We start from the raw sequence: 24,317 nt of genomic DNA, 5'->3' as shown, positions 1-24,317 counted from the left end.
CGTTTTTATCCTACTCAGTGTTTCTTTCCCATTCGACATAAACAGCGCAAGTCATACCTCCAAAGTCGGAATTCGAACGCAAATCCGCTTCCGGAAACTCTGCTTTCAGGTTCTTTCTACGTCGGACCTTAAATTTTGTTTGATTCCCAAGAAAACTGAGGAAAAGAAAAGAAAAGCAAAAAAGAAACAGAATATGTGTTCCAATGTTGTTTTTTCATGGAAATGGAAGATAAGCTAAGCCAAATAGTTAAAGGTTTTAGTCAGAAGCTTCATTTTTCGGATCCTCGGATCCCAAACATTTTAGAATTCTCAGCCCAAAAATAAAAATATTTGCATTTTTTTTTTCTTGTGACTTTTGTAATGTTTTTAATTGAAATATTCAGCGGACGATGAAAGTGAATGGGAAGCATAGTTGGGCGGTGTCGCCGTCCGATGTTGTTTATCATTTCGGTACGAGTGGACTTTCCGTTGCGGCTGCCACCGCGGTAACTCATCCTCTAGGTAATTTCTGAAAGCAAAAAAATTTACTCTTTTACTTTTTCAGCTTCCAATATGTTCGATTGCCTGTGTGAATTTTGCACTTGTAATCTTGTGGTGGGTGCTTGAAATTTGTAATCAATTGGTTACTGTCAAATGTGAATGCTAGATGGATAAAATCAGAGCTCATTGTGTGCTTAGTGTTATAGCATAATTTTGTTGTTAATATGGTGATGCATAGCTTGTTGTCTTCTCCAAAGTCTGGTTTGGTTGATCTGCATAAATTTGGGATTGCTCCGAGTGTCATAGAGATTATGGTATTAAATTTGGTAAATGTAAAGAATTTTCATTAATGTCAAATTGGGATGCAGATGTTCTCAAAGTTAGGCTGCAAATGCAACTTGTTGGCCAGAAAGGCCCCCTTACTGGAATGGTATTTATTCCCCAGCTCTTTTTAGCTCATGCATATCTTCATCCAATTTATCAGAGGTGATAGGGTTGATATACAGGGACTATTGTTTCTCCAAACTTTTAAAAACGAAGGGCCAAGATTTTTGTATCTCGGGTTGGCACCAGCATTGACAAGGTCTGTTCTTTATGGGGGTCTCCGTTTAGGCTTGTATGAGCCCTCAAAGTATGCCTGCAATTGGGCTTTTGGGTCGACCAATATTTTTGCAAAGATTGCATCTGCAGGATTTGGCGGTGCAATTGCAACTGCACTGACGAATCCAGTTGAGGTTTTGAAGGTAATGCCACCATGGAGAGCCTAGTTGAACATATTTTCTCTCTTTTTTTTCAGAGACTTCACTTTAAGATCATTTGCTTCCTTCCATTAGGTGCGGTTACAGATGAATCCACACTTGAGTAAGGGTGGGCCAACAGGAGAACTGCGTAGGATGATTTCTGAAGAGGGAGTGAAAGCTCTTTGGAAGGGGGTTGGCCCTGCTATGGCCAGAGCTGCTACGTTGACTGCATCACAACTTGCAACATATGATGAAACCAAGCGGGTCAAGTTCTAAGCATGCTATTTTTCGCTTTGAATATCCACGAAGTAATTTCCACTGTTTCTAAATCATTAATGTTTGATTGGCAGTATGAAAAGAATCCGTCTTCATTTTTCTTTTAATTCTTGTCTGACTTTCAGGTTTTGTCCCAACTTCCTATGATTGCAGATATTGATCAGGTTGACATCACTTGAAGAAGGATTCAATCTACATCTCATGTATGTATGACACTATCGTGAATGTTCTTATTGTCTGTCTAAGATCCTTCATTTTCTTCAAGCAAAGTTGATTAACTTGGTGTTCTGAGAACTTGTCACTTTGAAAACATTTAAAGTGGCTGCCACTAAAACGCATGCAGTTGCACAAAGAAGTATAAACTGAAGAAGGATGAAGATTATGTTTATTGGGACATATAAGTTGATCTGGAAAGTTGTATGACTAACATAATAGGAGCGTTTTTTTAAAATCTCATGTTTGTTTGAATTTTCCCATAAACTGGTAATCCCAAGAGCTAGCCTGTTGATTCTCTTCCAGGTTGACCACTATTCTGTATGAGATTATTTATATTGTTCTTGTTTAAAACAGAAGCAGCTCATCTTAGAATGTAATTTGAAAAGTCTGTCAACTTCGTAGTTTTATCAAATATATTGATAAAAACTAACCATATTTTGCACCTTATGAAGCTCAAGCACAGTTGCAGGCATGGCGAGTACCCTCATAACTGCACCAGTGGACATGATAAAAACCCGTCTGATGTTGCAGAAGGAATCTAAAAGGATGGGAAGCTATAAAAATGGATTTCACTGTGCATACCAGGTATACATTACATATTCTCTTCTTTTCTACTGCAGTTTAGTGATGCTTTTTTGGTGTAATTGGGCATGATAACCTGGTCCTATTTTACTTGTCAGTGTAGCTTTTATTTTACATAGTTCGTAGTCGACTATGACTTTCATTGAATCTCAGGGTCACCTATCTTTCTTATCTGATGTTCTATAATATTTGGTTTCAGGTTATGCTTACAGAAGGCCCCAAGGGTCTTTACAAGGGGTGAGTTTCTCTTCAGTCCCGAATACTGGTGCTTTTTCGTATACACATCTGGTTCCATACAATCTAGACACACTTATTGCTCACTGTTGAAAGTTAATTTTGCTGAAAAGCTTCAAACTTTCCAATATGTATTAGAATGTATTGGGATTGAGTAACTACAGAGAATTAGTGGTGCCTAATCTCTTAGAATGCCATTGAGTACAATATTAATAAGGTGATAACTTGTCAGGAGCCTTGCAACTTTTGCAAGATTGGGTCCACAAACTACAATTACCTTCATACTGTGTGAGAAGTTGCGTGAGCTTGCTGGATTGAACGCAATCTAGCCTTGGGATCAGCAATCTGCAATCGCCGACTCTTCTGGCTGTAACGAGTTCTTTTCAATTGGAAGATACACATTCCCACAAATTCCCATTTAGGGGAAGGGGAGTTCTTTTTTACTATACTAGCTTTGTTCTTGAGTTTTCTAGGTGGTTTTACAGTACCATTGCATTATTAAGGAGATCATTATGAATAAGGTCTGCATGTCATTAAATCCCTTAGGAAGAAGCTCCAATTATTTTGATCACGTTCTTTTGTGTACCGTGATCCCACATTTTTTCGCTCGAGACTGGGTGTATCTAATTGAACAGTGTATCTCCAGTAACTCTTGTTCCTTGCATTCGTGTTGTGTAAGATAAAAGAAATGGTGATTCATTGCGTCACTCCATGGTTTTTATATTTTTCGGGTAACAAGCTCCGGATACGTGCAAACATTCGAATAATGAAAGTTCATTCATCTTTGTTACCTTTCTTTTATCTATCTACTGTTAAGCAACAAGATTTATGTGCAAGCCAGCCAGACCTCATTGTATGTGTTTGATTAGAGATTTAGGTACAACTAACTTGTATTTTGACTTTAAGGAGAGTTTTGCAATATGGGTCCTGGTTCTGCATACTTGTGTAGTCAAAGACGTCAAGTTATAGCTGATCAAATTAATTCAAAACAAACCGTCGGCCCACTTCTAGCAGTTTTGGACCCCGGCCCGGGAGAGATATTCCAGCTTGCCATGGCACGCAAGGATTTGGGTCCCACCAGCATGTGAGCTGGTTCTTGGTGGCGTCCAATAAATATATTTCCTAATCATTATCGAAAGTGGATTTTAAATAGAAATATATTTTCCTTTTGCCGTCAATAAAATATTTTCTTCGCTTTCTTATTAAAAGGAAACTACCTTTCACTTTGGATTTAAAGTAAATTTTTTTGGTGGAAAAGATAAATATATTATGATTGGAGAAGTAAACAAAAGCCATGCATGCCTAAGTTTAAGTGAAAGTCAGTGGTTTTGTCTCTGTGCACGCAAGCCCTGCAAGTTGCAACGTTAAACAGTGATGTGGCGCTGTAACTGTTGTTGGACAACCTTGGAGCCTTTTTGAGGAGAAGCAGAAGCACCAACAGCCTTGGCCTTTGGCGGGACAGTCTGGCGTCCTTATCCTTTCGCCACGGTTTCCACGCTAAACTACTTTCCTACCCTTCCCTCTTTATTTACCATCCCGCCCCCCCCCTCCCTCCCTACGAAATCCTCACCTGCTTTCTTCTTGAAGACACGGCCTTTGTTGTGAAAACGACCCCATCTTCAGTAGTCAACGACTCCATCTTCTGTAGTCAACGACTCAACAAACAAACCCCAGCACTTATTTTTATTTTTATTTTTAAATCTAAATTGAAGTTTTTCTTTTAAATAAATATTTTCAAAATGCTATAATGATCATCACAGTTTCTAAAGGCCATTGTAAACACACGATAATTTTTCAATGTGACATTAACACCACAACCTAATGTAATACATTCATGTTATTACAAGTATTCTTTTCATTAATATTATATCATAGTATATAAACTTATCATTTACACATATTATAACACGTGAATTAGTATAACGGCAAGACCCAAAAGTTTTCGAACGGGACATACATGTATCTTATGGCTTATTATATACATGTCTTCCTGTTGCTGCATATGCAGGAGGAATGTTGAGAATGGACTAAATAAATACAAGAAAGGGCCAACACATAGATGGGCATGACATGGGAATTAGGGTGTCTTTCTTTTTGGTCCATTGATACACAGTACACTGGTTTGGGTAGCTCGTATTCACATGCCCAAATTGAGCAACTCTTTGACATGCCAGTGTTTTATTTAATTTTAAAATGAAAACAGGTAGGAGAACTTTCTTTCACAATAATTAAGTTCATACACAAATACAGAGCAAGCAAAACTTTGTCCTTTGTCCTTTTTTTTTGGTTGTTGTTCGTCTTTTGAATATTATTGTTGTCTCCATTGGCACGTTGATGTTGAGTGAGGGCTGTCATGTTCGGGCAGTCTCTCAATTTTTTGGAAAAGTGTCTACGTTTTCTTAAAAAACAATATTCATTCTTTGTGTTTCAACAAGATTAAATTGGGAAAGTTATTATACTTTTCGAAGTGTAATAAATACACGTAGACTTGGGCGCATCGTAATTTCATCCGCTGACGACAATGTAAGGGTATAAAGGTAAAATCGTCCACACTCCTTGCGACCAGTGCACGTACAAATTGACCCCAAGGCATAGGTAGAAGAGAACTGGAACCGCTCTCAAGTGGCAGTCCCGCAAATAAATTGGAATCCGAGGGTTAAAAACTATTTTGATAAATAAGTAAATCTAATGAAGATCCAACTTTGCCATCCAGGAGCACCCCAATTTTCCCTTCGACGACTCTACGAAGAAAAAGAAAGGCTCAAAATCCTTTTACGCGGAGAGAAACAAGACAGAAAATAAATACAAACGAACCGAGAAGTTAGAGAGAGAGATAGTGAAGTCATTAATGGCGGAGGGGAAGAAAGAGAGAAAGTTGAACAGCGAAGACAGCGTGAAGCTGTTTGTCGGTCAAGTGCCGAAGCACTTGACCGAAGCTCAACTCCTCGCAATGTTCAAAGAGTTCGCTCTAGTAGACGAAGTCAACATCATCAAGGACAAGACGACGCGCGCTTCCAGAGGTTTCAAATCTCTCTCTCTCTCTCTCTCTCTCTTGCATTCTCTCTACTAGTTCGTGATTTGGTTTTGAGTAGAGAGTAATGTGCGTTCTTGGTTTGGCTTTTGGTAGAGAATGTGTGTGATTTCCGCGATTTAGAAAATTGTGTTTGAGATTTGTGGCGTTTGAGTGCCTGAATTGGTCTTCCAAACCCTAATTTGTTGCTTCGGTGTTTGTGTGTGTTTGCAGGATGTTGCTTTGTGATATGTCCGTCGAGGCAGGAGGCAGATAAAGCGGTCGATGCGTGTCATAATAAGAAGACTTTGCCCGGGGTTAGTGCAATTTGTATCTGTTTAAATGGATTGATGTCCTTCTTTTGTTGTTCTAGTTGGTAACTTCAAACTTCGGAGAATGTGATTGGAATCTATGCCGCCGCGCCGCCCCCCTCCCCTTCTCTTTTAAAGTATGATTAGAATGATTTTCATACGTCATCCGTAAGCTATCTCTTAATGATTGAACACTTGACATTATACAGGAAGAGCAGGTGTGTAGCCTTTGACTAGTTGTCGATCACAGATTCACTGTTATACTTTCTTGTGTGTATTTGAACATTTAATAGTAACTAAACCATACCCGCTGACTTAATTCGACAATGTTGACACTTGTGACCAAAACGTTCTGCAATTAATTTTCCATAGGAAAAGTGAAATGACTTGCCTCTCAGTAAAGTTCCTTTGTTTTTCTTTTCTTGTTAAATTACAATAGGCTCCTTTGGCAACAATTTCATCCTTTTTACAGAGGGCTAGCCAAATTTCTCTTTAGGTACTTTCTATAGGCAAAATGAACATGTTTCCAATCCCATAGGAGGTGCTGTAGGATGTAATTGATGAACTGTATATTATAATTTGCATATAGTAATGCAGATTATACTGCCAGTATCTTGCAGTGGAAGAGCATGACCATAAATAAGAAATGGGGTATAATGTCCCACAAAATAAGAGCAGAATCTCTTCATATGAACCTATTGAAGTGAAAAATTGGTTCTGCCCCGTCAAAGTTGTAAGGGGCATGATGATTAGTAAGCCATAGTACCCTGAAAAAATTGATGCAATCAAGCCAAACTTAAATATAGCTGTGGTGTCAATTTACAAAATAGTTCAACAAAGAAGGTTGCATGCTTGTTTCAGAAGATACAAATATCAGTGACCTTAGTTAGATCATGTGAGTAAACTATTGACCATTTGGCCCACATTTTAGGCAATCTTCTTTTGGTACAGTTTATCCACTAGAAATCATGATTAGCAGATTGATATTTGGACAACTTGATATAAAATATGTGCTTATGCAACTTGGAATTTTCCTGGCATAGGTCTTAGAGCGACTGGGGGAGCCTATGTAGGCCTTGCTGGACCTTCAAGTGGTTGCCCAGGCAAGATTCTCAGTTGGGCTCTTGCCTATGCCTGCTAATGAATTGTGATTCAACTGATTAATGTGACTTTACTCATTTGTATTACTTGATGGAAAATATAAGGTCAACCAAAATATTTTTGGCTGTCCGCATTATTTCCCTAGGCGAGTGCTAACTTTTCACAACTTGTGCTTTTAGTGCTCTTGATGTGTTCTGTTATTCATTCTGATTCAAAGCCACCCTGTTCTTTTGTCCAATTCAGGCATCTAGTCCGTTGCAAGTGAAGTATGCTGATGGCGAGTTGGAAAGACTAGGTGTAATATAGTTTCATGATTTAATTACTGATGTTTCCTATGAAGTTTTGTTGAACCAATGCTTACTGTATTTTCTTTCATCCCATTTATTTATTTATTATTGTATGGACCCTGATTACTAATCTTCGCCTTCCCCTTCAATCCAGAACACAAGCTCTTTGTTGGTATGCTTCCAAAGAATGTTTCCGAAGTTGAAGTTTCTACTCTTTTCTCTAAATATGGAACAGTAAAGGACCTGCAGATATTAAGAGGTTCTCAGCAAACGAGCAAAGGTAACTTTCCCACAGGGTTGGTTTATTCCTAGGGAACCTCTAAAATATACTGGTCCTCAACTAGTAAATGAATTTACCATGTCTTTCTCTTCTGGCAGGCTGTGCATTCTTAAAGTATGAGACAAAAGAACAAGCTCTTTCTGCCCTGGAAGCCATGAATGGAAAGTATAAAATGGAGGTTTGTGTCTAATACATGCTTTGGTGGCTGGAAATGTATATTGAAAATTGTTTATGTAATTCGTATTGGATGCTCTGTTTTCTATTGCTGGCTGGCTTCCCCCCTTTCTAAATATTTACAAGACACCTGCATTGGCAGAAACATATATTCTTTTCTGATTGAGTGGACAATAATGATGAATAATGAGTCAGCAATTGAAGACTTTGTCTTATTATCGAAGTTATTTAAAAGGCTTGTATGCGTACTAATTGACTGATTGAGTTGAATTTTATCATTGACATTTGCTTATGACTTGGTAGTATGGATGTATTGGTACAATTCTATAATCCACTCTTATGGCTTGCGTTCTTAGGGTTCAAGTGTTCCTTTAGTTGTCAAGTGGGCAGACACAGAAAAAGAAAGGCTAGCTCGAAGAGCTCAGAAAGCTCATTCCCAGGCTGCTAATGTGCCAAATGCTGATTCACAACATCCTTCGTTATTTGGAGCCTTACCTATGGGCTATGTTCCCTCATATAATGGTTATGGTTATCAGGTCAGTCTCATGTCTCTGTAAACTTTTATTTTTTCATGGTAAGAAGAAAGCATAACCATTAGCACGTTTGGAGCTTTTCTTTGGTAACCTATATATGAACTCCTGACTTAATGTCTTGATATTCTGGTTTTTTGTTATATTGTCTTATATAGTAATGGAGTAATGTCATTTCATTTCCTCTGTAGGCTCCTGGGGCATATGGACTCATGCAATACCGCCTACCTGGACTGCCGAACCAACCAGGTTTCCATAATATGATACGCCCTGTAAACCAAGGAAATGCTTTGCATGGTATCAGGCCTCGCAATATCGCCCCCAGAAATTTTGCTATGCCTCCTGCAAGTTATGTGGGCTCTGCGTATCCTGCAGTTCCAGGTCTTCAGCATCCGATGATGTATCCTGGAGGAATGATGAGTCACCGGCCATTGAGTTCACCTGGTTCATTGTCACCTACAGTTGTGAACAGTAACCCAGCAACATCCTCAGGCACGAGTAGAAGTTCTGGGGGTCAGGTTGAAGGTTGTTATCTATACATGTATTATTGATTTTTTTCAAATTAAAAATAAAGTTCTTGGTGGTGGTATTTTGTCAATTACTCTTATCTTCTCTGACTTAGGTCCACCTGGTGCTAATTTATTTATCTATCACATACCTCAAGAATTTGGAGATCAAGAGCTTGCCAATGCGTTTCAAGCATTTGGTAGGGTTTTGAGTGCCAAGGTTTTTGTTGATAAAGCAACTGGCGTCAGCAAATGTTTTGGTGAGAATATTCTCTAGTTACTTGTGATTGTCATGTGAGCTATGTGGAAATCTTTACCTCTAATCAGTCTCAATTTTCAGGATTTGTAAGTTATGATTTACCAGAGTCTGCTCAATCTGCTATCAGTGTGATGAATGGATACCAATTAGGTGGTAAGAAATTAAAGGTTCAGCTTAAGAGAGACAACAAACAGAACAAACCATATTGATTTGGAGGTGAGTGATGCAAGGACAAAATTTCTCCGGCTGCATGCAAACCGAATGTATGGGAGTCAACTCAACTTCATCAAACATTGTAGGGTGGATTTAGCTGATCTGCAATTATATGGGTTATTCCATCCTACGTGTAACTTCCTCAAGGGAATGAAAGTCCTGAAACTTGTAATTCATGGTGCATACTGTGCCAATACAATCTGTAATTTGTGAATCATGAAAGTTCATTTAGACAGTAACTATCAATTTATTGATTCTTCCCTCGTGAACATCTGGTTGTATAATTTTGTTGAATCATTCATGATAATTGATCCCCGATTCTTTTGTTTTCAGAGTTCAAAGACATTATTTCATATTTTCATTTATTTATTGGTTAGGCACTTCTTGTATCCTGACTTATTTAAGTATAAAGCAAGCTATCCCCTCTGCATTCTTGTTGTAAGAGTTTGTTTTCCAAATTATGTGGCATACCTTGAAGTTGAAGATATTAAGTAGCTAAACAAGCATTCTTTTAGTAGAAAAGGTGCGTTGTTGTATAAGCGTACCAGAATCCATGTTAGATAAAGTGGTTGTCTATGCCATTGTGAAAACCATGATTTGAATGTTGTGCATCTGATTTATATTTTAATGCTAGTCCATATTTTATCTTCTCTTGTTCATTATCTATATTTAATAATTTTTGCCATTTAGGTTGAATTTGAATCTAGTTTTGTTGCCTACCAATTAATATGTACTTGTTTCTCTTTATGTTAAATATTTCGTGGAGTTTACTGATGAGACTGTTGTGATTCAAGGTGTTGGTCTTTTCCACGTTAGCATCCAGCATGCTGATTTTCTCTGTTTTGTAATGTTGGAGATGTGTTCTCTGGGCTCATTTGTTTTGAGATGTAGGAGCACTGGATTGAAGGTTCAGCATGTTTGTATGTATTCTTAGCTGTTGTTCGTCAGTACTGGACTGCATAAACATTGCTGTTGTTGGAGGGTAAACGTAGAGTCTGCATCTCTGGTCTCAGTTGTTGCTTCTTTGCTATGAACTGTCAAATTATCAGGTGAGAATGAGCCATATTTTAGTTGCAGATGCAAGAATTTAAGGCACTATTGTTGCGGTCCAGATTGTAGTTGATGAAGGTATGATGCCATAAGCCTTAAAAACCTCAATAAATCCTTTTTGGTGCGCTTGATGAGTATTTATTATTTGTTTTAAGCAGAACTCTCTCTCTCTCTCTCTCTCTCTCTCTCTCTCTCTCTCTCATATTTATTCATGTAGTACCCTTTTATGTACATTCTGGGCTTGTTTGGTAGGGAGGACTAGACTAAACTAGAAAAATACCTACATTTCATGTGCATTGAAGGCATAATATGGATATGTTGCCTAACTTTGAGGAAGAATGGGGACTCTCTATAAGAGGTTGATGACTAAAACTTATCCCCCCTAGTCCCCTTGAAAATGGTGGGATTATGAGGGATAAGTTTTAGTCATCAACCTCTTATGAATAGTGCTCCTTCATTCTCCAAGTTAGACAACAATATCCATATTATGCCTTGGTTGCACATGAAATGTAAGCATTTTACTAGTCTAGTCTAGTCCAGTCCAATCAAGCCCTCCCTAACAAACAAGGCCTCTGATATAAGTAGTCAAGAGTTTGGCACTTTTGAACAAGTTCAAAGTTTGACTTGTGTGTATGTGTGGTGGTCACATAAACATGTAATAGCTGGTGGTGGTTTTCTTTGGTGGATGACAAGTTTCTTCACCTGTGATAAAATCCCTTGCTTTTGAAATGGATGAGATTTTGTGGCCATCATGGAGAGCATTCTGTGAGTTGGCCTAGTTAAAATAACTTGTAATGGAGCATATTAAGCTGAAGACTTCGAAAAAAAAGAAGAGAAATGCAGAAACTTAGACCACTTGGATTGAGTAATGAGTAGGGTTCAGGATGACCTAAGTCGAAGAATCTGGATTGACATTGTTGTCTGTCATATGAATGTAATTTTTATTTTTGATATTACGTGGATTTTAATAACTACGACATATTTCATGATCATCATCGGTATGCTTTATGTTCAGATATAATCTAGTTTATTAAGAAAGTATTTATATAGTCGATGCTGGTAGTTATTCGTGCATATTATCATCATTATGACATTGGTATGCGTATAAAGCAGTCGGCCATAATTATTTCATGGTCATTTTGGGTATGTTTTATGTTCAAATCTAATCTAGTCTATTTTATCCAACTGGATTCTTCAGCTGTAATCAGGTATCCATGTCTAGTTTTGAACACTAGTACGCTCATAAATTTCCTGATGTGTCATCATGCTTGGATGTTGAGCACTGTTTCTCTTCTTCTACATTTGGTAATATTCGGGCCCCTTCTTTTGGATCTTTTATTGAAATTTTGAAATGACATGTATGGAGGCCTATTAAATAGATAATTTGTTTGTGGAGTGCTGGTTGTTGGTTAGACTGCAGTAGGACCAATTTCTGAATGTTCTTTATCTGTAGTTTGATCTCTGCAGCAAGCAAAGCTTCATGATGCTTCAGCTCGATGCGGCATCCTTCCAGCCTTTTTGGCTTAATGATCGATGAATCTCTGAGGCCCAACAATGAAGTCTCAGATATCAGTCATGGGTGCTTCTTGGTTCGTCCCAATGTTTCACTTTCCAGTCCTCTTGTAAGAACAAGTTAATATATTTTGATGTTCTTTTGTTTCGTTTTGTTGTAATTGACCTGACCTTTTTACCCTGTGGGAGTGAGGTTTATCACGTAATTCTTCTTAAGTGTGCCATATTTAAGCTTCATTCTATATAGTGGAGACTTGGAATTAATGAAGTCGGATATGATACTCTACATATTTATTTTGGGCACTAGTTTGATCCCAAACCAAATTGGCTCAAGGCTCCCGATTGTCAGCCTGAGCTTTCTTAAAATCCTCTATGACGAGTATGGACCTTCATTAGCTGATTTAGGGCATAATTATACTCAACCTTGAGCCTGGTTCTCGGATTTTCCTTGTAATGTGGCTGTTAAGTTTTCGTTTTGATCCTCGGAATATTGGGATGCCACAGGGATCTTGTAGGGTTGACAGTTTCTGAATGCTGTTAAGCAGAGAATGAAGAAAGAATACACAGATAGCAAGCTTACCTTAACAAACATGAGCTTATCCAAATTTCATGTCGGGGACAACATACTAACAGAGTTGCACACGATTTCAGACTGGCTGAATCAAGCTCCCTAAGAAAAACTAACAGAGTTACACACAGATCACCACTAACGCGGTAGTGAGACTAAACTTCTGACTAAAGCACATTCTAGTGGAATGTTAAGGTTAGAGATCCTATTCTATTACAAACCAAACATAAGTTCAGCCCAAAGCTGAACCTGACTACTCACAAGTCACAAAGAGCTACAAAGCAAGCATTGCATTCCCAAGCTTGCTTGGTTCAACTAAATCCTCTCACAAACATCATACCATTTACAGAAGTAAACAAGACCGTTGACAGAACACCAAAATCCACTGAGAAAGCAATGTTCAAATCACCCAGAAGATGAAATGTTGGTCAAACAGATCCGCTAGATGCAATCGATGGCTCCACAAATTTGTCCACCATCTCCATTTCATCCATGTTAGCACAGGCTATTGATACAGGGATCTCTGTATCCATGTCCTGTTCCACAGCTACAATACATTTTCCAGAGTCTTCTTCCCCGTCACTTGTACTAAAACCAGAATTCCCATTCTTGCTATCAGAAAATGATGTGCCAGACTCCCCGTTGAAGCCGGAGCAGCTTTGAGGACTCGGACAATCCCCATCTAACTGAGCTGTTGGTTCATCCATTATTTCCAAACTACTTGTGGCAGTTTTAATCTCATCCAGTTGTCTCAAGAAGCATTCTTCTATCTCACTTAGTGACCGGACTTCATCTCGGTCTTCGCTTCTGTGGCTGCTGTGGGGATTCTCATCATAATCTGATGTTGGTCCACTCAACTCAGAGCTACTTTCCATCTCCATCTCTTGCTGGCTATCAAAGTCTTCGTCTGTTTGATGATCAGATGAACGAGATGACATGGGCGAATACGAACCAGTATCAGTCTCTTCACGTTCTCTTAGTGTTTTAATAATCAAAGTCTTAAGCAAATTCATTACTTGAACAGCATGCATCAAGGCCGTCAGAGGATCAGACATCTGGTATGGAAAAGAGTTGCAAAACGAAATAATCTGTCAATCTTTACTATTTAACTATATTAGGCAAAAGAATGACCTCCTTTCTCCTGTTTTAGATTTACCTGAGTCATGTTTGGAGCGAACACCATAGCGATATTTCTTGGATTCATTTTGTTGAATTCTTCCTCTTCAACAACATCAGCCATCAGATCAATAGCCCAATTGAGTAATGCAGCCTCAGTTGGCTTTAGCTGCTTCACAAGCTCAACGCAGTCCTCTTCTGTTTCGCATTGAAGTACTTGTTGAGGTGACAGTCCATCCAGCACTCCCGAAGGAAGCTCTCGAAACCAGGCCTTAATTAGACCTGACAAACAATGGACATCAATGTCATCCGGCACCATACCCCTGTTCAATTGGTTTCTCACAATCTCCTCTTGGCTGTTCTCCGGGTTTATACGGAATATTCCTTCTGCCTGCAAAACTTCCAAAAGGACTAGTAAGAAGACTGATACAGAAACAAGAAAAACCCCAAAAAGATGGTATATATTTTATATATAAACAAAAACTTGTACCTTCAATCCTCCTTGTGAGTATAACCGCTCCTGCATTAGCAAGAGAATGGTAGGGACACTGTTCCCTTTTGAATCAAAAGACAACTGCATTGACTCTACTGAGACGCCAAACACACTTACACTGTGAAAAGTAGATGAGTTACAACAAGTTAGACTATATATATGTAAAAATGTACTTCTACCTTCCTTTGTTAGCTCAATTAGAACATCTACGTCATAAGGCATTGTCTCAGCAACCAAAAATGTAGGGACAAGCAATTGCCCCAAGTAAAGAACTGTGTGTTTCCCCAACTTCAAAATCCCACATCAGGAGCTTGAAGTTAAAGAGCTAAATCAGTTCAAATGCAGTTGAGTCTCAGAAAGCAACACGCAAAGATTTAAAAACAGCCTAATTCAGAAGAGTTTTTCCATTTCCAAGCATTATTCTAAGCAAAACCCAAGTCAAATTTGACAAATCTAAGAGTGCCCAGAAAGCAAAAACAAGAGCTTTGGTTACCTAGCACTGGGAACTCGACCAGGGATCTCAACCTCGAACTCAACGGGAAGACCCAGAAAGCCATTGAAGCGGTCGAAGGTGACATGAGTAATGTGCTTGACATTTGTGGGCCACCCGATGTCTAAGTGATGGACGGCGGAGATCAGTTCTTCACCTCGCTCAACATGGCAGGCCACCATGGATTTCCTTATAGCAGCCAAGAGAAAGGCTACCAGAGAGAGCTGGTTCTGCTCTTCCAGCTCCGAGCTCTTTGTTGCCTTGGCTCCTTTCACATTCCCACCACACCCACCTCCCCTTGTCACCATTACAAGCCCTGTCATCTTTACCTCTGTCTTTCTAGTCTATCTCTTCTCTAGAATGAGTGAGTGTTGGCAGTGAAGAGAGAGAGAGAGAGAGAGAGAGAGAGAGTTCAAATATCAGCATGGGAGGGGTTTAAATGTGTGAGGTTTTGTTTCAAGCTCAAACGGCCACCCGTTTCAAATTTTACTTTATCCACCATCTTGGGTAATCTGACCTCCTAGTTGATGGTAATAACAAAGGTGCCATTCTACGAGTGGCTCAAAAAGCCCCCCACCCGGTGTTTTCTGTCTTATACATATATAGACGGAAATCAATTAAAACCTAGGCCCGTTTAGTTCATAGAATCAATTTTATGGGAAATTATTTTTTATGTTATTTTTTAAGGGGTAGGAAATGAAAGATTCATTTTTCACGTTTAGTAATGCTAGAAAAGTAATCGAGAGATATCACTTTATTTTATTTCCCTTTGTATAAAATTTCAATTATACCCATATTAAATCAAATAAAAAAAGAATGCATTTAATGATTTATTATAATTCTAAATTATTAATGAGGACAAAATTGTCATAAAAAATATTTATTTAATATTGGCTCATTTTTCCAAACATTCCTATGAGGAGGGAAAACAAAATCCAAGTTGAGAGGATGACTTCACTTTCCCCCTACTTTCTCATGGGTCAGAAAACGATTTCTTATGTCTGAACTTACCAAACACGAGAAAACAATTGATTTTTTTTATCCCAAAATCATATTTCTCATGAACCAAACAGGACTTTACTTTAATTGGATGAAACAGGGTCTATTATTGTATTTTAAGCAACGAACAAAAGAGCATTATTAGTAAAGTGAAATTATGAAATGACGTTCCTTCAGCCATCAGCCATCAGAAATCCAGGTGGAATTCATAATGCTCATTGGAATTTGGAGACAAAGCAAATTCTTCTTCTTTCTTTCTTCCTTCTTTTTTTTCTTCCTTTCTTAGGGGAAACAAAAAAAACAAAACAATTTGAATTCGTGGGATATGACCGTTGAAGATGATGATTGTGTTTGGTTCCTCAACTCGAATAAAGCACAAAACTGTGAGATAATGGAAGGAAATAAATTGGATCAAATGTCTGTGATATTGCATTAGGCATATCATAATTTTCTTTCTTTTCCAAAATATTTGTTATTTTGTCTTGGCTATAGCTCCATGTTTTCTGAGAATTTTTGCATGTTTTAGATCCACATCCACCAATACCATTGTAAATAAGCTTGTCCTATTTTATACACATACACGTGAAAACTCTAGTTTTAATATTTCTTGTTCGACGTTTGAAATTGAATGGTTCCATCCAATCCAAGGTACTATCTATTACTATGAAGAGGAGCGCACCAGATTGAATCTTTGTCACATTCGATTCGACATCGTTCCGACTAAATGGGCCCCACCGCCCTGAGCTGAGAATTATTCGAATTTCAAAACTTTAGATCCCGTTACCAACTCATTATTTTCTTTTTAATCCCTTCTTTTATTTATATATACATTTTTTTTGGGGTCAGTCAATTGCCATACATTTCATCCTGTTGTACTTTTTTTCTTTCTTTCTGGACAAGTCCTTTTGTACTTAATTACAGGACACAGAGACAGAGCCAGTATTCTTTCTTTTTCTCCACAACAATGAACTCATTTTATTACCTGTGTAACGTAACACACCTGGTGTATTGTATTGTATTGTAATTTGTATTTATGTGAATGTATGCGAACCGTACATGATGATACGTATGACTACTCTATTGGCAGGTTTACCATGTACAATTATTTTTTGATTGTTGACCATGCACAATGAAAAATATGAACTCTCAAGCATTTGAGACATTAATTGCCTAAAATCATATATATAAAAGAAACTCCAAGATCCAACTTGGTGGTCAGTCAACAATCAATCCATGGATATACTAAATAGTCACTCAAAAATACTTGTCCCATAAAGAAAAATGAATGACAAAATCAATTTGTTCACATATATATATATAGGGTGGACCGTAAAGAGTCATGTATTGTTGTTTTCATAAAAAGTGATTATTAACTTATTCAGAATCACTTCCAAACGAACCTTCAATATTGCAATGAATGAATTACAACTCCAAATTTATATATAGCAAGTTGTATTAATTTTGTATGATACTTACCAGTTGGGTTTTTTTAATTGCAATTAATATGATAATAAATTTAAGGGTGTGCTGCCACTACCAGCCACACAAAAGTCAAGCTTTGAGCAAGTTTTGGACCAGAAAAGAAAGAAAATGACAAATTAAAATGTATGCCACCCACCCAGCAAATTCTTCATTTTTGATTGAGTATTTTCTCCTTCTCCATCTATATTCTTGTGTTTGAAAGCTGTGAAGAGGCCACGCCGTAAAATTCACGTTTCAAATATATATTAGGCTATGACCGAGTACAATAAGGACAGCTTAGCTCCATCCAGTGGACCTTTTCAAACATTTGGTGCCCTCCCTAGTCCCTCCCCATCTGCACTGCAAGTCAGCCTGCAATCTTCAAGGAACATTTTGATGCCCCACACCACACGATTATATATATCTGATTCATCAACACTAACAAACAAACCAGATTTCTATTATGTAAACAGCACAACACATAAGACCAAGCAAGCAAGCACTAGTTGAATTGAACCTTAATTTGAGTGCATGTGGATGTCGAGGCCAATAATTATATATACTAATTAATTCCCAGTCAAATAGGCAAGTTAATTAATTTCGATCACAAAAGATATATATATATTTATTTATTTTCTTATTTGGATGTCTCCATATTATTATCGTGACGTTCGCATGATAATAACGTCCAAATGTCCACAGAGGAGAATTTCTGTATATGTATATTAAGATATTTTATTGGAACTTACGGCATATGGACAATCTTTTCTTGCAGGAAGGAAATGGAGAAAAAAAGGGGTGTGTACTTTTCTTGAACAAGTTTGAACAACTCTTTTTCAAATTTTTTTTTTCTTCCAAGAATTAGTGGCTAAACATCAGGACATTTATTTCTTTATCTTGATTGACACTTTTGTTATGTTGGAAGTGTTGTGTTGGTCATCACTACTAATTATGAGGCTAAACACTTTTTTTCTTGGTCGAATTTCCTTGAAATTCATGCAGCACGCCGGCCAAATCCAAATTAACTAGAAGAGTTTAAACTAGAACTCTTTTCTGAAATCTGCATAAATAAAAATAAATAAATAAACACTTTGAGAAAACAATAAGTACGTTATCTAGTACATAGTTTTATTAAACTAGTTTTCCATTAAATGACACAATATTTTTTACTTCTATCATCAAGTCTTCTTCTTTCGGTCGTTTTGAATATTTTGTCAACTAAAAACTGTTACTAGACAAGTCTCTGTCTAGTAACACGTATACTTTTGACTAACAATTTCATTCATTCATTCCACATTTTTCAGAGACTTATTACTTGTATTTTTTTAAAGAGAGAGAGAGAGAGAGAGAGAGAGAGGGAGAGAGATTGCTGTGTGAACTAATAATAACAAATATTTTAGTAGAAAGGTAAAAAAATGGAAGCTTCAGTAGCCCGCACAATCAGTAAAAGCAAAAGATAAACATGCGCCAACAAATTCTCATTGGGGGCAGGCATGGAGCAAAGCAAGAAAATCAAGTAATCAAGTTGAGATTAGGCAAAGCCATGTGCCAGACACGTGGCAGCACATGGGATGGGGTAGATATGAACTGCCCTTCAAGTTTTGCCCATCCATGTAAAACTTTTTCGTTCTAGAAGATTAGGTTGATTTGATCGATCAGCCATTTATAGCATAACAAGGCTAGCTTATTAGTTGTATTGCTTTCCTTCTAGAAGCCAGCGAGCCAGCCACATGTTTCATTATAAATACATGTCCATTTCAACAAGTTCCCTTTTCCATAATTTTTCTATCATGCCCATGATTTTGATAAATCCAGATATTTTAGTAATATTATTTTGAGAGGAGACCGACCTGACGGGGGAAGATATATAGGAGGAGGCCCCCACGACTTTTTTAATTGTCAAACAAGACAGCCTGCCTGCGACGTCTCTTATTATTCCTCTTTATTTAGGCCTGCCTATTTTTTGCAGCGTTAAAAAGAGAATTTGATTTTTGTGTGTTTGAAATGATTCATTCATGGTTTCCTATGGAGGCAAACACGGACGTGCAGAAGCAGAAGAATGCTATGCCTAAGGCTATGGATGTGTCTTCTTTCTTGCTCTTTGAAGCTAGTGGTGACTCTGAGGCTGATCAGAATTACCCCGATCCCAGTTTAGCCATGGCTGAAGATGATGCTCAATCATGTAGCTATGATTCAACTGATATTCCTAATGTTGATGATGATGAGCTACATGAAATTGATGATCAGGGTGATTCCGTTGATCAAGCATATAGTCATGGCGATGATGATGACGAGGACGAGGAAGAAGAAGATGAAGAAGAAGAATGTTCATCAGTCTATCATCAAAGATGGGGTGGTGGTGAACATAATAATATTGGGATGCCATTGCCATTAATTGGGCACCAGCTGAAATCAACTGTCTCTGTTGATTCAACCAAAGAGTATGAGTTGTTGAATGAGGTGGAGAAGAGCAGGCTATTCTGGGAAACTTGCTTGGCATCATAAGACTGGCTGGCTCCATCTTTTTTTCCCGAGTCATGAATTTTCAGGTTGTTTCTCTTTTTCTTCAAGAGGTGGGGGAAAAATTAAGCCTGTTTTTTTTTTTTTTAAATTAAAAAAAAAAAAAGGCAGGTTGGGAATTTAGAAGGGGTTTGTGTTAAACAGTTCTGTATTTTAAGTGATATATAGAAATTGTATATAACAGATTCAGATATGTTCATATCATTTTTCTCATCATTTTTCACTATCTGCACACCATGTATCGTATATTTCTTTCCAGTTGTATTAGATTGGCATTAGACTTAGAATTATAGGTTCTGGAATATTACCCAACTTTCTTTCTGGTATTATTGTTAGGGAGAGAGGTGGGAATTGTTAATTATATCAGCACAAATAGCTCTTGGTTTATAACCAGGAAATTGTCCCACTCAAAATATATGTGGATATATATTAACACAGAGTCACAGACATACATATTTAAACTTGGAAAATTGAACACAGAAGAATAGGCATTAGTGCTGCACTATGTGACACTGTTGGCAATGCGCTTCGGATTCTGATGGATATCTCCCTATGGGGTATGTATGTATGTCTTTAGAGTGACTAGACCAATAAAGTGGTTTCAAAAAGAAACATGCAGCTAAAAGCAGTGGTTCTTGATGAGATTGAGTTCCACTTTCTTCACAGTAAAGTATGGTTTAAGATTTAGTGGTAGATACAGCAGTTGATCAACAAAACTCGTTCATAAGAAAAGCTACAAATTCTTATACTCTATAGGAATCTCCTCGGCAACACAATATGTTAAATTTTCATAAATAGGTAAGAATTAGAATACAAACAGGTCGCTTCACTAAATTTCTTCGAATTCGAGTGATATATTATAACAAGCAGAATCTCAGGCTTTCTATCATTGCACCAAGAAGAATTATCATAAGCAAGCATAAGTGACGACTAGACTTATGACTACAAATAATATGAAATGAAATGTCAAAGTTAGAGGTCCTATTCTATTACAAATCAAGCATAAGTTCAGCCCAAAGCTGAACCCTGACTTGCTCACAAGTCACAATCAACCACAACCAAGCATTCCCAAGCTTGGTTCAACTAAATCAACTCACAAGCATCATATAATTAATATACAGAAGAAACATGACTGGAAAGCAAACTAAATCCATCTCCAGAGAAGAAATGCCCATCAGACAGGCCCAGTTGATGCAAACAAATGTATACGTAAAACAGGCTCCATTTATCTGTCCACCATCTCCATTTCATTCATTTTTGAACATGATACTGATGAAGAGCTCTTTATACGTTTCCCAGAGTCTTCCCCATCATCACTTGTACTCAGGCAACTTTGAGGACTTAGAGACTCCCCATGCAACTCCCCTGTTGATTGATCCAAGCTATTTGTGACAGCTTTATTCTCACCCAAGTGTCTTAAGAAGCATGCTTCTATCTCGCTTAGCGACCGGACTTCATCTTCATCTTCATCTTCATCTTCACTGCTGCAGCTGGAGTGGCCATTTTCATCAAAATCTGATGCCGGTCCCCCCAATTCAGATCTGGTATCCATTTCTTGCTGACTATCAAAGTCTTCATCTGTTTGATGATCAGATGAACAAGATGACATTGGTGAACATCCACCAGTTTCATCATTCTCTTCCCGTTCTCTCAGTGTTTTCATAATCAGGGTCTTAAGCAAATTCATTACTTGAACCGCATGCATCAAAGCCGTCAGAGGATCAGACATCTGGTAGGGAAAGAATTACAAAAGGGATTAATTAACCCATCAATTTTAATCATTTACCAATCAATACCAGGCAAAAAAGATTACCTGAGTCATGTTTGGAGCAAAAACCATAGCGATATTTCTTGCATTCATTTTGTTGAATTCTTCTTCCTCAACAACATCAGCCATCAGATTTATAGCCCAATTGAGTAACGCGGTCTCAGTTGGCTTTAACTGCTCCACAAGCTCAACAGATTCCTCTTCTGTGTTACATTGAAGAACTTGTTCAGGGGATAGTCCATCTAGCACTCCGGAAGGAAGTTCTCGAAACCAGGCTTTAATTAGGCCTGCCAGACAATGGACATCAATGTCATCAGGTACAATCCCCCTATTCAATTGGCTTCTCACAAGCTCCTCATGGCTGTTCTCTGGGTTGATACGGAATATTCCTTCTGCCTGCAAAACATCCAAAGGGGCTAGTAAGAAGACTGATAAGGAAAAAAATAAGTAAACTGAGAAGAGAAATTCACAAATGCAAACAAAAGATGGTATTGTTATCTCACAAAACTTTGTACCTTCAGTCCTTCTTGTGAGTATAATCGCTCCTGCAGTAGCAAGAGAATGATAGGGACACTGTTCCCTTTTGAATCAAAAGACAGCTGCATTGACTCTGCTGAGACGCCAAACACACTTGCACTAAAAAATTAGATGATTTACAAGTTAGACTATGCCTTTTTAAAGATTCACTTGTAACTACAATTTCTCAGCAACCAAACAAGTAGGCAATAGGGATTTGCCTAATACAGAATTGTATGCTAAAACCCCAAATCAGAAGCTTAAGAGCTAAATCAGCTCAAAATGCAGGTCACCCTCATAAATCCACACTCATCAAGCAACTTACTTTAACTGTCAAAGATTTAAAAGCAGCCTAAAGAACCACCATTCAAGCATTCTACGCGCAACCCAAATCAAATTTCATAAATCTAAGAGTGCCCAGAAAACAAAAACAAGAGCTTTGGTTACCTTGCACTGGGAACTCGACCAGGGACCTCAACCTCGAACTCAACAGGAAGACCCAGAAACCCGTTGAAGCGATCAAAGGTGACATGGGTAACGTGTTGGACATTTGTGGGCCACCCGATCTCCATGTTGTGGACGGTGGAGATGACTTCTTCACCTTGTTCAACACGGCAGGCCACCATGGATTTCCTTACAGCAGCTAAGAGAAGGGCTACCAGAGAAATCTGGTTTTGCTCTTCCTCTGAGCTCTTGTTAGTTCCTTTAGTTCCTTTCCCATTACCACCACCACACCCACCTCCCCTTGTCACCATTACAAGCCCTGTCATCCCTCTCTCTCTCTTCTCTCTCTCTGCTCTGTTCTGCTCTGTTGTTGTAGCTTACTAGTTTGACTGTCTGAAATGCTGAAGCGGTCACTCTCTCTTTGAGTGTTGGGAGTGAACAGAGAGAGGTTAAATCTCAGTTTAAGTATGTGAGGTTTTTGAAGTTCCAACTTGTTTCCAAAGTTCAAACGGCCACTCGTTTCAAATTTCCCTTTATCTCTAGACTTTAGTAATTTGACCTCCGAGTGGATAGTAATAACAATAGTGCCAGTATACCGCTTTCGTTTGGTGCTTTTGGATTGGTTAGTCAAATCTTATTTATGAATTTAATTAACATCATTTATTTACATCCTAAGGAAGCATTGTTATTAATGAGATGGGTCCATAATGTCATTTCCCAAGAAATCCTTGGGTCATCATCGTCGGTCATTGGAATTTGGAAAACAAAACAATTCGTTTATTTTTCTTGCTAAAAGAAAGAAGCGGAAACAGACAATTTGAATTTGAAGATCGGACCGTTGAGAAACAGGGACGGGCCCGCCAATAAGGACAACTTTCATGTGTCCAACAGTGAGGGTCTTTTTATGCCACTGCCATTCTCGTGAAGAAAATGGGTTAAAATTCTGTTTCTTTTTCCCAATTATATTATATTATTCTCTCTTTTTCCAAAAAATATTTGTCATTTTGTCTACAAGACTGGGGACCCAAGAACATCCTGGTTTTGAACATTTGTCATTTGATTTGAGAGCTCAATCAGCGGTGATGGTACTTTCATTTCATTGGATTCTATGTGCACTGTTTTTGGAGCCTTGTACATGTTAATATAGAAAATGCCTACGTACTATATCAGTATATTTCTGCATACAAGTTCTTGCTTTTTGTGTTTTTCCTTTTCTTTTGTTGCCCTTCTAGAACTTATCAAATTTCACTTGAAAATCTAGAAAATTAAAACTCCTAAAAACTCACTTAGCTCCTAGATTAACAAAAAGATACTTCTATAACACATGCATATCATGCTAACTAGTAAGAATATCATACCCGCCCATTACACTCGAATTCGAATTTCTTAGCAAAAAGTTTTATAATACATCTCTAAAAAGAAATTTAGCATGACAGTCCTGAGAAACGTAGCATTGTAGTAACCATGCCATTGCCAATTGACCATGCTGTGGCAGACTGCCATGGTTAGTGACAGCCAATGACCATTGACCCTTGCCATCTTTTGTTAATGAAATAGTTATAAAGAACCTCACTTACTAAACAAATTAATGAATGACTTTTTGTTGTTAATTTGTCCTTGCCCTAGAACTGGTTCCTGGCTGCTGGGTTCTATTGATTGAATTTGAATCCAACTCAAATTTATCATAAACATTTTATATGGATCACGGTGGTTGACGAAAGAGCTTAGACTAATTAAAATTTTTATGAATAATCTCTAATCATAGCGTTAGCTAATTTAGCAAACTTTCCAATTCATCAACTTATGAGACAAATTCGTATCAAAAAACTTATGAAACAAATTTTCTTATAATGGTATAATGTATCATCCAATCATGTAGACGGACGGATATTATTCATTAATCATGTTCTGGCTAATCAGTAGTGGGACACGTTTACAACAACTAATCATGTTTTATGTCCACAATGTCAACAATCCTTTTCTTTTTTTTTTAATCTCTAAGCAAGTCAACCAGGAAAAAAGAAAAAGTCAACACTTAACCCTATGTTTCTGCTAAACCACGTTCGTCCTATTAGGGACACCACACCGACACGAAATTTTAATACCAAAAAAATGAAAGAAAAAACAAAACACAATGTTGTTAAGTTTATCTAGACCAACTTCACGGCATCAAATCTGCAT

General features: G+C 37.8%; 5 protein-coding genes across 7 annotated transcripts; 3 read left to right on the top strand and 2 right to left on the bottom strand.

The window, feature by feature from the left end:
• Positions 1-4: 4 nt before the first annotated feature.
• Positions 5-3,314, top strand: LOC117636633 (mitochondrial substrate carrier family protein ucpB). 2 transcript variants are annotated; one of them, XM_034371230.1, is made up of 9 exons: positions 5-109; positions 384-501; positions 849-910; positions 987-1,223; positions 1,314-1,484; positions 1,650-1,699; positions 2,165-2,297; positions 2,494-2,531; positions 2,761-3,314. In XM_034371230.1, exons 2-9 carry the CDS (start codon positions 390-392, stop codon positions 2,855-2,857), a joined length of 900 nt encoding a protein of 299 aa, XP_034227121.1. In that variant the 5' UTR covers positions 5-109; positions 384-389; the 3' UTR covers positions 2,858-3,314. The 2 variants fall into 2 exon arrangements, with proteins under 2 accessions (XP_034227121.1, XP_034227122.1); XM_034371231.1 differs by lacking the exon at positions 5-109 and adding an exon at positions 140-253.
• A 1,903-nt stretch (positions 3,315-5,217) lies between these two features.
• Positions 5,218-9,531, top strand: LOC117637012 (RNA-binding protein BRN1). Of its 2 annotated transcripts, none has more exons than XM_034371748.1 (9): positions 5,218-5,548; positions 5,773-5,855; positions 7,194-7,245; positions 7,392-7,517; positions 7,616-7,695; positions 8,048-8,227; positions 8,413-8,746; positions 8,886-8,987; positions 9,068-9,531. In XM_034371748.1, the coding sequence occupies exons 1-9, from the start codon at positions 5,377-5,379 to the stop codon at positions 9,193-9,195; spliced, it is 1,257 nt and encodes a 418-aa protein (XP_034227639.1). In that variant the 5' UTR covers positions 5,218-5,376; the 3' UTR covers positions 9,196-9,531. The 2 variants fall into 2 exon arrangements, with proteins under 2 accessions (XP_034227639.1, XP_034227638.1); XM_034371747.1 differs by having other exon boundaries at positions 5,219-5,548; positions 8,844-8,987.
• Positions 9,532-12,337: 2,806 nt separating this feature from the next.
• LOC117636655 (rho GTPase-activating protein 2-like) lies at positions 12,338-14,852 on the bottom strand. Its single transcript, XM_034371268.1, has 4 exons — positions 14,432-14,852; positions 13,936-14,056; positions 13,486-13,836; positions 12,338-13,384 (listed from the first exon to the last, which is right to left on the bottom strand). The coding sequence occupies exons 1-4, from the start codon at positions 14,749-14,751 to the stop codon at positions 12,758-12,760; spliced, it is 1,419 nt and encodes a 472-aa protein (XP_034227159.1). The 5' UTR covers positions 14,752-14,852; the 3' UTR covers positions 12,338-12,757.
• A 4,061-nt stretch (positions 14,853-18,913) lies between these two features.
• LOC117638677 (myelin transcription factor 1-like protein) lies at positions 18,914-19,393 on the top strand. Its single transcript, XM_034373771.1, has one exon. The coding sequence runs from the start codon at positions 18,914-18,916 to the stop codon at positions 19,391-19,393; it is 480 nt and encodes a 159-aa protein (XP_034229662.1).
• Positions 19,394-20,233: 840 nt separating this feature from the next.
• On the bottom strand, positions 20,234-22,641 carry LOC117636654 (rho GTPase-activating protein 2-like). Its single transcript, XM_034371267.1, has 4 exons — positions 22,140-22,641; positions 21,692-21,812; positions 21,222-21,572; positions 20,234-21,137 (listed from the first exon to the last, which is right to left on the bottom strand). Exons 1-4 carry the CDS (start codon positions 22,460-22,462, stop codon positions 20,634-20,636), a joined length of 1,299 nt encoding a protein of 432 aa, XP_034227158.1. The 5' UTR covers positions 22,463-22,641; the 3' UTR covers positions 20,234-20,633.
• Between the last annotated feature and the right edge of the window lie 1,676 nt (positions 22,642-24,317).

Source organism: Prunus dulcis, chromosome 8 (genome assembly GCF_902201215.1).
Source record: "Prunus dulcis chromosome 8, ALMONDv2, whole genome shotgun sequence".
Taxonomy (NCBI): domain Eukaryota; kingdom Viridiplantae; phylum Streptophyta; class Magnoliopsida; order Rosales; family Rosaceae; genus Prunus; species Prunus dulcis.
This window is presented reverse-complemented; position numbering and strand designations above follow the sequence as displayed.

Excerpts from the sequence above, each read along its gene's own strand:
- LOC117636633 (XM_034371230.1), top strand. The coding sequence starts at position 390 with ATGAAAGTGAATGGGAAGCATAGTTGGGCGGTGTCGCCGTCCGATGTT. Across the intron at positions 911-986 it reads AAGGCCCCCTTACTGGAATG|GGACTATTGTTTCTCCAAAC; the intron begins GTATTTATTCCC and ends GTTGATATACAG. Across the intron at positions 1,224-1,313 it reads ATCCAGTTGAGGTTTTGAAG|GTGCGGTTACAGATGAATCC; the intron begins GTAATGCCACCA and ends TCCTTCCATTAG.
- LOC117637012 (XM_034371747.1), top strand. The coding sequence starts at position 5,377 with ATGGCGGAGGGGAAGAAAGAGAGAAAGTTGAACAGCGAAGACAGCGTG. Across the intron at positions 8,228-8,412 it reads ATAATGGTTATGGTTATCAG|GCTCCTGGGGCATATGGACT; the intron begins GTCAGTCTCATG and ends TTTCCTCTGTAG. Across the intron at positions 8,988-9,067 it reads TGGCGTCAGCAAATGTTTTG|GATTTGTAAGTTATGATTTA; the intron begins GTGAGAATATTC and ends CTCAATTTTCAG.
- LOC117636655 (XM_034371268.1), bottom strand. The coding sequence starts at position 14,751 with ATGACAGGGCTTGTAATGGTGACAAGGGGAGGTGGGTGTGGTGGGAAT. Across the intron at positions 13,837-13,935 it reads ACTCACAAGGAGGATTGAAG|GCAGAAGGAATATTCCGTAT; the intron begins GTACAAGTTTTT and ends GAAGTTTTGCAG. Across the intron at positions 13,385-13,485 it reads TCGCTCCAAACATGACTCAG|ATGTCTGATCCTCTGACGGC; the intron begins GTAAATCTAAAA and ends TTTCCATACCAG.
- LOC117638677 (XM_034373771.1), top strand. The coding sequence starts at position 18,914 with ATGGAGGCAAACACGGACGTGCAGAAGCAGAAGAATGCTATGCCTAAG.
- LOC117636654 (XM_034371267.1), bottom strand. The coding sequence starts at position 22,462 with ATGACAGGGCTTGTAATGGTGACAAGGGGAGGTGGGTGTGGTGGTGGT. Across the intron at positions 21,813-22,139 it reads GGTCGAGTTCCCAGTGCAAG|TGCAAGTGTGTTTGGCGTCT; the intron begins GTAACCAAAGCT and ends CTAATTTTTTAG. Across the intron at positions 21,138-21,221 it reads TTGCTCCAAACATGACTCAG|ATGTCTGATCCTCTGACGGC; the intron begins GTAATCTTTTTT and ends TTTCCCTACCAG.